The 12,127-nt window shown below is 42.7% G+C and overlaps 1 protein-coding gene across 1 annotated transcript in view; it reads right to left on the reverse strand.

Annotated features, from left to right (window-relative positions):
• The window catches only part of COG7 (component of oligomeric golgi complex 7), a 72,937-nt gene that overhangs the window by 34,379 nt on the left and 26,431 nt on the right, over positions 1–12,127 (reverse strand). Inside the window, exons 7-8 of the mRNA XM_037740616.1 lie at positions 6,628–6,826; positions 906–1,033 (exon numbers count right to left, since the gene is read on the reverse strand). Coding sequence (XP_037596544.1) covers positions 906–1,033; positions 6,628–6,826 — 327 coding nt within the window. The remainder of the gene's footprint in view (positions 1–905; positions 1,034–6,627; positions 6,827–12,127) is intronic.

A 12,127-nucleotide genomic window follows, 5' to 3' on the forward strand; every position in this document is an offset into this window, starting at 1 on the left:
AAAAAAAAAAAAAAAAAAAAGTAGCAAAAGGAAAATGCTTCTTTCAGGGCAAGAATGTCACTGAAGTGCAACAGATTTTCTAGGTATATCCCTAGAAAACAAAAAAATGGTAAGAGGAAGTAGATTTGAACTACTATAAGATCAATTCTGAAATGTCAATGCATCTCATGCTAGACAACCTTATGACTTGAAAACAAAATAATATTTGAAATGGAAATGGCCTCAGTTCCACCCCTGGTGCCCATACAGTGAACCTGTCCCTGCAGCATCCCCATGAGTCTATGCTCCTGTGTCCATTTGCATATTTTCCTTAAACAAAAGACCACCTTAATAAGAAATCACTAAACCAGGGAGATAATCAACTTATCCCCAAAAGATTTAAGCCTCTCAATTTGTTAAACCTTCAATGGGGATTTTAAACAGAAAACTGGGGACCAGTGGGGTGGCACATGCCTCTAATTCCAGTACTTTAGAAGAACAAGGTGGGTGGATTGCTTGAGCCCAGGAGTTTGAGACCAGCCTGGGCAATATGCCGAAACCCTGTCTCTACAAAAAATTACAAAAATGAGCCAGGCGTGGTGGCACATGCCTGTAGTCCCAGCTACTCAGGAGGAAGAGGCAGGATGATCACCTGAGCCTGGGAAGTCGAGGCTGCAGTGAGCTGTAATCATACCACTACACTCCAGCCTGAGCAACAGATGGAGACCCTGTCCGAACCATCAATTATAGAAAATTGGTAGCAAACACACGGTCTCGTTTTACATTTGGATTACAAGAGCCCACAAGCCCTTAAAGCCCATATTTTTGCATACCGGATCCCAAACCCCAGCCCTCCTTCAGACGTGGCCAACAGCCTGGCTAACAGAATGCTTCCTCAGTGACCCCAGGACGCACTGTGACTTTACCAAAGGCACGGCGCTGATCTGGATGAGGAGGTTGCTCTCTTCCATGTCGCCATACTTCAGCTGGTAGGGTTTGTATGGATCATACACAGCATCCACCAGTTCCGTGACTTTTACCAGATTGTGTTCATCTTTAGGGAATCAGAAATGATAAGGAACAAAGAATCTGAAATTAACTGTGGGAAAGCAACAATCGAGAGGCACTCTACTAGAACTTTCCCCGTGGGATCTCCAAAGGGGACTACATTTTGTTAAGCAGCTTTTAGCATTCATGGAAGCTTCTTCTACAATCAGTCCAGCAAATATCTGGATAAATTTGGGCTTTGCACAGATTTGCCTAAAGCAATATTGAAGACACCAACCCCCTAAATCCCATGACCCACCATGGATAAGAATCCCTTCAAAAGATAACCCTCATCAAGCTCAGGTTCAAGAATTGCCACAGAGGCTGGGCACAATAGCTCACGCTTGTAATCCCAGCACTTTGGGAGGCTGAGGCAGGCGGATCACCTGAGGCCAGGAGTTGGAGACCAGCCTGGCCATTATGGTGAAACCCCATCTCAACTAAAAATACAAAAATTAGCCAGGTGTAGTGGTAGGTACCTGTAATTCCAGCTACTCAGGAGGCTGGGGCAGGAGAATCGATTGAACCTGGGAGGCGGAGGTTGCAGTGAGCCAAAATCGCACCACTGCACTCTAGCCCGGGCAATAGAGTAAGATTCTAAGACTCTACCTCAAAAAAAAAAAAAAAAGAATTGCCACAGAAAAAAGGCAATACAGGAAGAACATTTCCCATGCCATGTGTTCCTAGGACTTCACAGAAACAGGATACCCCACAGGCAGGGCACGGTGGCTCACATGTGTAATCCCAGCACTTTGGGAGGTCAAGGTGAGTGGATTACTTGAGGTCAGGAGTTTGAGACCAGCCTGGACAATATGGTGAAACCCCGTCTCTGCTAAAAATACAAAACAAATTTAGCTGCCATTGCACTCCAGCCTGGGCGACAGAGCGAGATGCATGCACCTATGTTCCCAGCTACTTGGGAGGCTGAGGCAGGAGAATCACTTGATCCCGGGAGTCAGAGATTATAATGATCCGAGATCACACCACCGCACTCCAGCCTGCACGACAGAGCCAGACTCTGTCTCAAAACAGAAACAAAAAAACAAAAGTATACCCCATAGCCAAGGCATTCCAAAAATTCCTATGTTCAACCATATAAAAATCTAAAACATGCTGTATCAAAATGTAAATGTGCATATTGTACAACACAGCAATTCGATTCATGAAAATCATCTCAAATAAATCAACAAATACACAGAGAGAGAAGGATGTTCATGGAAACATGGCCCAGAATCAGAAAGCTTTGGACATAGTCTCAGCAGGGGATTAGTAAATGTAATAGCCTACTTCCTGGTGTCCTCACATCCTTCTGGTCCCCTCCTCCAGCTAGTTTTATTACTACTTCTACAATCTCATCCTCCTTCCCTCTTCCTCCAACTCTCAGCCTTCTCTCCATTCCTAAAAGCTTCCTCTGGTCACATGCTGATCCTTCTGTCTGGAAGGACCATCTTCTTCCCTTCCCCTCTTCATCTAGTTAAACTGCTGCATCTCCTTCAATACTCACTCAGCAAAAGTTTACTGGTCTCGATTTCTGACACCAATTTACAAGGTTTTGTAGAGATTAGGTAAAGTAATGTGTCTAATGTGGTAATAATCAAATCTGCACATGTATAGAATCCAAGGTGTTAGTTCTTTTTTCTTTTCTTCTTTTTTTTTTTGAGACAGGGTCTCACTCTGTCCCCCAGACTAAGGTGCAGTGGTGCATCCACAGGTCACGGCTGCCTTTGCCTCCCAGGCTCAAGTGATCCTCCCAACCCAGCCTCCTGAGGTTTGGAGCAGGTGTGAGCCTCCATGCCTGGTCCAAAATGCTATTTCTGAATGGCAGGTTGAGGATTATTTATTTTTTTCCTTCCTTGTATTTCCAACTTTTTCTATAATGATAAAGCCAACCTAAATTTTTTTAAATTTACTTTATATTGCATAATCTTTTCCATTTTGAATTGTATTAGATACATGTATTAACTATTAAAATAATAGAAAAAATGTTAAAGGTAAAATTAAAAGTTAGAAAATACATTTATAACATATTTGATAAACAATGGGAAAAATTTCTCACTATATAAGAATCTTTCAGAAATGTGCACCAAATTCGTAACAGTGGGTAAAGTGGGATTACAGGAGAGCTATTTTGTGTCATAGAGTTCTATATCATTAATTCTTATAATACACACTTTTGTTGCTTTTTATAATATATTTAATAATATATTATTTTAAATAAATTGCTCTTAAAAATTAACAAGAAAAAGGTTAAACTCCCAGAGTAACAGGCTAAAAAATAAGCAATTCAAAAGAGAAAAGATACTTTATATAATGTGACTTTCAAACTCCCTAATAACTAAAGTGAAAAACTAAAATGATATATCAGTAATTGTCTAAGAACCTGGCAAGGAAAGGAGAAAAAAGTCTCGTGCTGGTGAGGGCGCGGAAACACAGGCACCTTCGTTCACTACTGATAGATAAGAAAACTGGTGAACACTTTCTAAAGAACAAAATGTGACAAATATCTTCACATTCTTCATTTCTGAGCAACTACAAGTTTAAACTTATCCTAAGGAATAATTGGAGGTAGGCTCAAAAGCTAATGTATAAAACAGTTCATAATAGTTTTATACATCATAGTGATTAAAAAATGTAGTAAATTGACTGGGTGTGGTAGCTCACACCTGTAATCCCAGCACTTTGGGAGGCCAAGGCAGGAGAGTCGCTTGAGCCTAGGAGTTTGAAACCAGCCTGAGCAAAATAGGGAGACCCTGTCTGTACAAAAAATTTCAAAATTAGCCTGTGGTCCCAACTACTCAAGAGGCTGAATTCAGAGAATCACTTGAGCCCAGAAGGTACAAGGCTACAGTGAACTGTGAAAGCACCAATACAATCTAACCTGGGCAACAGAGCAAGACCCTGTCTTGAAAAAACAAAAAACAACAAAACTATGTCTTAGGAAAACATTTAACTATATCAGAAATGGTCTTTATATTATTTTTAGCATTTCAAAAAATAAAAATATGGCTGGGCGCAGTGGCTCACACCTGTAATCCCAGCACTTTGGGAGGCCAAGGCGGGTGGATCATGAGGTCAAGAGATCAAGACCATCCTGGCCAACATGGTGAAACCCTGTTTCTACTAAAAATACAAAAATTAGCTGGCGTGGTGGCGCATGCCTGAAGTCCCAGCTACTTGGTAGGCTGAGGCAGGAGAATCACTTTAACCTGGGAGGCGGAGGTCGCAATGACCCAAGATCGTGCCATTGCACTCCAGCCTGGCAACAGAGCACAACTCTGTCTTCAAAANAAAAAAAAAAAAAAAAAAAAAGAAAGAAAGAAAGAAAAGAAAATATAAAACTGTCTACAGCCAATATTTTAAGATATTTATATATATAATATGTAATTACATGCTAACATATAAAAGTATATATTAAATATATATTACATTCCATATTTATTATATAATATTTATATGGTAGATATTAAATATTTATATAATATTTTGTAAGCAATGTATATTTGTGTTAATGGTGCAAACAGTGTTGTTGGTGGCTCTGACAGATGACTTTATGGGTTGTTCTTGCTCTCTTTTTAATTTTTATTTTTGTGTGTTTCCAAAGAACGTTAAAGTTAAAATCTCAAGAAGGATCATCAGAAATCTAGGTCAGGTGCAGTGGCTCATGCCTGTAATCTCAGCACTTTGGGAGGCTGAGGTAGGCAGATCACTTGAGGTCAGGAGTTTGAGATCAACCTGGCCAACATGGTGAAACCCCCATCTCTACTAAAAATGCAAAAGAAATTAGCCAGGCGTGTAGTGGGTGCCTGTAATCCCATCTACTCGAGAGGCTGACGCAGGAGAATTGCTTGAACCCGCGAGGTAGAGGGTGCAGTGAACCGAGATCATGCCATTGCACTCCAGCCTGGATGACAGAGCAAGTCTCTGTCTAAAAAAAAAAAAATTAAAGTCCTGGCCAGGTACAGTGGCTCACACTTACTATAATCCCAGCACTCCGGGAGGCCCAGGCAAGTAGATCATCTGAGGTCATGAGTTCAAGACATGCCTGGCCAACATGGTGAAACCCCATCTCTACTAAAAAGTACAAAAATTAGCCAGGTGTGGTAGCACGCACCTGTAGTCCCAACTACTCGGGTGGCTGAGGCAGAAGAATTGCTTGAACAGGAGACAGAGGTTGCAGTGAGCTGAGATTGCAGCACTGCACTCCAGCCTGGGTGACAGAGTGAGACTCATCCCGTGGCTGACTAGCAAAGCACTGCTAGATGTGTCTCAAGGGTGGTTCTCTTCTTTACTACATCCACCCCAGGGGAAGGATGCAGCCGTTCCTTGCTCCACCTTCGTCCCGCTGTGCTGCAAACAACTCTCCTTAGCCCAACTCTTCCAACTCTCCTTTGCCACTTCTGCAAAGGCAACACGGTACCCTGGAAGCTGCCCACATCCAGCGGGCCTTTCCCATAACTAAAGCCTGACCTGTAAGTGTGCCAAAAACACCGATGAGTCATCAGGAATCTGAACAATAAACACACTCCCTGGAACGTATGAGGCAATTATGCACAAATGTAATTAAAGAGAATAACTATTAAATAAACCAAGTTAGTGACACACGGCAGCCAAACAGCAGAACAAGGCCTTCCTGAAGGGATTTCCTGATTTGACAGCAGCATGAGTCATGGGGTCTGTGTTCTTTAAAAATTTATGAAGCTTTTAGCATAAATGGGAAAGAGCTTGGAGAATGTCACACACCAGGTGTTGTTTACCCAAATGGGAGCAAGGGGTGCTCTTCTCTCAGTCAGCCACCGGAGAAAGCTCATTTTCTCTATGACCACCTTTACTCTTAGCACAGCTCCCCTGCTCTGGGACACTTGCTGTCGCTTCTTCAAAAAGCCCCTGTAGCGGCCAGGCAACCTGGCTCACGCCTGTAATCCCAGCACTTTGGGAGGCTGAGGCAGGTGGATCACTTGAGGTTGGGAGTTGGAGACCAGCCTAACCAAAATTAGCCGGGTGTGGTGATGCACACCTGTAATCTCAGCTACTACTCAGGAGGCTGAGGAAGGAGAATCACTTGAATCTGGGAAGCAGCAACAAGAGAGGGAAGAAGGAAGGAAGGGAGGAAGGAAGGAAGGGAGGGAGGGAGGGAGGAAGGGAGGGAGGGAGGGAAGGAGGGAGGAAGGAAGCCCCTGTAGCGTATTTGTTCTCTAAAACTGACTTTTGAGGTTGAACTGTCTGATGCTTCATGATGACTTCAAAGGATGAGCAATACACTTGCCTCCTGGTGTAATCTGCCACCAACTCTTTGCCATAAATCTACCTGCCTCGCTGTGATGCCTCTTTTACATCCCAAGCACCCAGAGAGGTGTCCATCACTTCCCCAAAGCATGTAAAGCACCCAGGCAGCACTGGAGCCAGGCAAGTATATTAAACAAGTATTCCCATGATGGCAACGTTTTCATGGAAAAGCCCTCCACATCTGCTGAGAAGGAAAACACAGATCCCTTCCATTTCTGTAAAATCAGTCATCTGAAAAGGCAAACAAACCCAGGCCCCAGAAGCTTCAGAAAGAGCGAGTAAAGACAAGCTGGAGAGCTGGGAGGAAGGAATATTTACATAGGTGGGGGAGCAGCGCCATCTCCAAGCCCTTGGCGAAGTGGGCAGTGGTGTCGTAGAACTCCAGCAGCCTGGTGAGCTCCTGCTCTGGCCCTGCCCTCTCCACGCCACTGCTGATGCAGGAGGGCAGCGAGGGCGTGAGGGCCCCCAGGGTCTGAATCAGCAGCACCGTCACCACTTCATGGGGCTTCTGGAAAACCTGCAGTGAGAGAGAGGTATACCTGCCTTGGAACATGCAGTCAAGTAGGAGCCTACCATTTTTTTTTTTTTGGGGGACGGAGTTTCGCTCTTATTACCCACGCTGGAGTGCAATGGCGCGATCTCGGCTCACCGCAACCTCCGCCTCCTGGGTTCAGGCAATTCTCCTGCCTCAGCCTCCTGAGTGGCTGGGATTACAGGCACGCGCCACCATGCCCAGCTAATTTTTTGTATTTTTAGTAGAGACAGGGTTTCACCGTGCTGACCAGGACGGTCTCGATCTCTTGACCTCGTGATCCACCCGCCTCGGCCTCCCAAAGTGCTGGGATTACAGGCTTGAGCCACCGCACCCAGCCGAGCCTACCATTTTTAAAAAACTTTTTTGAGAGGCCAGTCATGGTGGTTCACACCTGTAATCCCAGCACTTTGGGAGGCCAAGCTGGGTAGATCACTTGAGGCCAGGAGTTCAAGACCAGTTTGGCCAACATGGCGAAACCCTATCTCTACTAAACATAAAATTAGCCAGACATGATGGTGCGTGCCTGCAATCTCCTATTCGGGAGGCAGAGGCAGAGGATGCGGTGAGCCAAGATTGCACCACTGCACTCTAGCCTGGGTACAAAGCGAGACTCTGTCTCAGAAAAAACAAAAATAAATGCAAATTAAAAATTAAAAACTTTTTGGAAACAGGTCCCAGGCTGAAGTGCGGTGGCACAATCATAGCTCACTGCAGCCTTAAACTCCCAGGCTCAAGTGATCCTTCCACCTTAGCCTCCCAAGTAGCTGAGACTATGGGCGCACTACCATACCTAACTAATTTTATAGAGACAGGGTCTCACTATGTTGCCCAGGCTGGTCTCAAACTCCTAGCCTCAAGCGGTTCTCCTGCCTCAATCTCCCAAGGTGTTGGGATTATAGGTGTGAGCCACGGCACCGTTTAAAGAAGCTGTCTCCTGGGTCAGCCCAAAAGGATCTTCCCTGATAGATTAAAAATGGCTTAGTTTACAGCTATAAGCCCAAAGCTTTCCTTGGCAAATGTGAACATGCTCAGAAAGTAAAGTAAACTGGCAAGACTTGGAACTTGCAACCTGCCCAGAGCAACTGGCAAGTTCATGTCTATCAGTGACCCAAGTGTCTAACTATTTTCAAATCGAACAAATGCATTCATGTAGCATTTTTTTCCAATGGTCACAAAAAATTGACTGGAGAGGGAACTATGGGCCAGGCATGGTGGCTCACACCTGTAATCTCAGCACTTTGAGAGGCTGAGGTGAGCAGATCACCTGAGGTCAGGAGTTTGAGACCAGCCTGGCCAACATGATGAAATGCTGTCTCTACTGAAAAATAGAAAAATGAGCCAGGCATGGTGGCAGGCACCTGTAATCCCAGCTACTTGGGAGGCTGAGGCAGGAGAACAGCTTGAACTCGGGAGGCAGAGGATGCACTGAGCCGAGATCACATCATTGCACTCCAGCCTGGGGGAAAAGGGCGAAACTCCATCTCAAAAGAAAAAAAATAGAGAGAGAGGACTATGACAGTGGAGACACTGGGGAGTGGGAGCTAGGGAATAAAATAGAATGAAAGAAGAGAGTACTTAATTGAATCAGAGTTGTAAGAATCTTGAAGCACAGTTGCTGTCTGGCCTACAAGCCAGCTTTCCCCTTGACAGAGATCTTCAGTCTACATGGATTTCTCGATTATTCTTAAGGTTCACCAGGAATAGTGTATCTAGACCCATTTAGATTATAAATTCACTTATTCATTGTCTTTTTTTCCATCCTTTTTTTTTTCTTTGAGACGGGGTCTTGCCCTGTCACCCAGGCTGGAGTGCAATGGTGCGATCTTGGCTCACTGCAACCTCCATCACCCAGGTTCAAGCAATTCTCCTGGCCCAGCTTCCCAAGTAGGTACATGCCACCACGCCCAGCTAATTTTTTGTATTTTTTTTTTTTTTTTAGTAGAGACGGGGTTTCGCCATGTTGGTCATGGTGGTCTTGAACTCCTGACCTTGTGATTCACCTGCCTCAGCGTCCCAAAGTGCTGGGATCACAGGCATGAGCTGCCATGTCCGGCCTTTTTCCCATTCTTTAGATCTCTTGGGCAAAACTTGGATAATGAACAGTCCATTTAGAGGGAGGTTCTCACAGACAGCCCAAGTGTTGATTATATAGTTTTTTTAAATAATGCATCTTTAATATGAATAAACATGAAATGAGATATAAAAGCTGTTCTTGCTGGGCACAGTGGCTCATGCCTATAATCCCAGCACTTTGGGAGGCTGAAGCAGGTGGATCACTTGAGGTCAGGAGTTCGAGACCAGCCTGGCCAACATGATGAAACCCCGTCCTTACTAAAAATACAAAAATTAGCTGGGAGTGGTGGTGTGCATCTGTAATCCCACCTACTAGGGAGGCTGAGGCAGGAGAATTGCTTGAACCTGGGAGGCGGAGGTTGCAGTGAGCTGAGATTGTGCCACTGCACTCCAGCCTAGGTAACAGAGCAAGACTCTGTCTCAAAAAATAAAGAAATAAAATAAAAAATAAAAGCTGTAGCTAGCAACTCTAAGGCCAAAAAGGCAAACATTTAAAAACTGTAAAACCAATAAAATGCAAAATTTTATTAGAAAATAACTTGAGGCAAATGAAAACACAACATATCAAAACTTACAGGATGCAGTGAAAGTAGTGCTAAGGAAAATTTATAGCCATAAACACATAGAATTTTAAAAAAGAAATATCTCTAACCAACAAGCTAACAGTACACATTAAGGAACTAGAAAAAGAAAGGCAAACTATACCCAAAGCTAGCAAAAAGAGGGAAATAATAAAGATGACAGCAGAGAATAAAATAGAGAATAAAAAATCAATTAAAAAAAAAAACAGAAGTTGGTTCTTTGGAAAGATCAACAAAATTGACAACATTTACCTAAACTAACAAAAAAAGAGAGGACTCAAATTACAAAAATCAGATATGAAAGTGAGGACATGACCACCAATTTTGCAGAAATAAAAAAACTATACAATTTAAATTTTTAGTCAACTAAAAATAAAACTTGAAAAAAAAAGTAATAAAAATAATTATGAGACTATGAACAGAACAACTGTATGCCAACAAACTGAATAACCTAAATGAAGTGAACAAATTCCTAGAAACATAATATATTGAAGAAACCAACTTAAGGAAAAATAGAAACTCTGAATAGGCCGGGTGTGGTGACTCATGCCTATAATTCCAGTACTTTGGGAGACTAAGGTGGGTGGATCACCTGAGGTCAAGAGTTCGAGACCAGCCTGGGCAACATGGCAAAATCTAACCTCCACTAAAAATGCAAAAAACTTAGGAGATACGAGAATCACTTAAACCCGGGAGGCAGAGGTTGCAGTGAAATTACATTGCACCCACTGTACTCCAGCCTGGGTGACAGAGTGAGACTCCATCTCAAAAAAAAAAACAAAAAATAAAAAAAAAAAGAAACTCTGAATGGACCTATCACTAATGAGAACATTAAATCAGTCATCAAAAAACTCCTAACAAAATAACAGAACTAGACAACTTCCCTGGTGAATTCTAGAAAGCACTAAAAGAAGAATTAACAACAACCCGTCTAGCAGACTTTCAAAAAATTTGAAGAGGAGAAAACATGTTATGGTCTGAACTGTGTCCCCTAAAATTCCTATGTTAAAATTCTGTGAATGTTACTATCTTTGGAGACAGGGCCTTTAAAGAGGTAATAAAAGTGATACAGTATCACATAGTCAGCTCCAATCCAATATGACTGGAGTCCTTTTAAGAGGAGGAGATTAGGACATTGACAAATAGAAAGGAAAGACATAGGAAAAAGATGCCCATGTGTAAGTCAAGGAGACCAGCCTCAGAAGAAACTAATCGTGTGAACACCTTGATCTTGAACTTCTGGGCTTGAGATCTTTGGGAAAATTAATTTATGTTGTTTAAACTACCCAGTCTGAGGTAGTTTATTATGGAAACAACTAACAAACTAATACAGAACACTGCCCAACTCATTCTATGAAGCCAGCATTACCCTGATACTAAAAGAGACAAAGTCAAGAAAAGAACTACAGGCTAGGCGTGGTGCCTCACACCTGTAATCCCAACACTTTGGGAGGCCCAGGCAGGCGGATCACTTGAGGTCACGAGTTTGGGACCAGCCTGACCAACACGGTGAAACCCCATCTCTACTAAAAATACAAAACATTAGCTGAGCGCAGTGGTGCACGACTATAATCCCAGCTACTTGGATGGCTGAGGCAGAAGGATTGCTTGAACCTGGGAGGTGGAGGTTACAGTGAGCTGAGATGGTCCCACTGCACTCCAGGCTAGGCAACAGAGCAATTCTCCATCTCAACAACAACAAAAAAAAGAACTACAAACCAACATGCCTTATGAATACACATACAAGCATCTTCAACAAACTGAGTTCAGCAGCATATTAAAAAACATTATAAACCATGACCAAGTAGTATTCACCTAGGAATGTGGGAATGAATCAACTATACAAAAATGAATCAAGGCCTGGCACGGCGGCTCAACCCTGTAATCCCAGCACTTGGGAGGCCAAAACAGGAAGATCACTTGAAGTTAGGAGTTTGAGACCAGCCTTAAAAAATAAAAAATGTTATAAATCTCTAATTTTTAAAATGAATCAATTGTATATACCACATTAACAGAATGAAAGGAAAAAAATACATGAACACCTCAATTAATGCAGAAAATATATTTGACAAAATCCTATCCCCTTCATGAGAAAAACACTAAATAAACTAGGAATAGAAGAAAACTTCCTCCACATAATAAAGGCCATACATGAAAACCCACAGCTAATGTGATATCTGATGATGAGAGATTGAAAGCTTTTCACCGAAGAACAGGAACAAGATAAGGATGCCTGCTTTTGCCTCTCTATTCAACAAAGTACCAGAAGTCCTAGCCAGAGCAATTGGACAAGAAAAAGAAATAAAAGGCATCAAATTGAAAACAGAGTTATCTCTGTTCACAGATGACATTATCTTATGCGTAAAAAATCTTAAAGAATCTACAAAATACTTTCAGAGTTAAGAAACAAATTCAGGACAGGTGCAGTGGCTCATGCCTGTAATCTCAACACTTTGGGAGATGGAGGTGGGAGGATCACTTGAACCTACGAGTTTGAGACCAGCCTGGGCAACAAAGCAAGATTCTGTCTCTTAAAATAATAATAATAACAACAGCATGTATTTTCTTAATCTGGAATTAAGCCTCCTTTCTTTTTTGGTAAGGAATTTGAAGAAGGCCTAAGGGTTTA

Source organism: Cebus imitator, unplaced genomic scaffold (assembly GCF_001604975.1).
Source record: "Cebus imitator isolate Cc_AM_T3 unplaced genomic scaffold, Cebus_imitator-1.0 Scaffold85, whole genome shotgun sequence".
NCBI classification, from domain to species: domain Eukaryota; kingdom Metazoa; phylum Chordata; class Mammalia; order Primates; family Cebidae; genus Cebus; species Cebus imitator.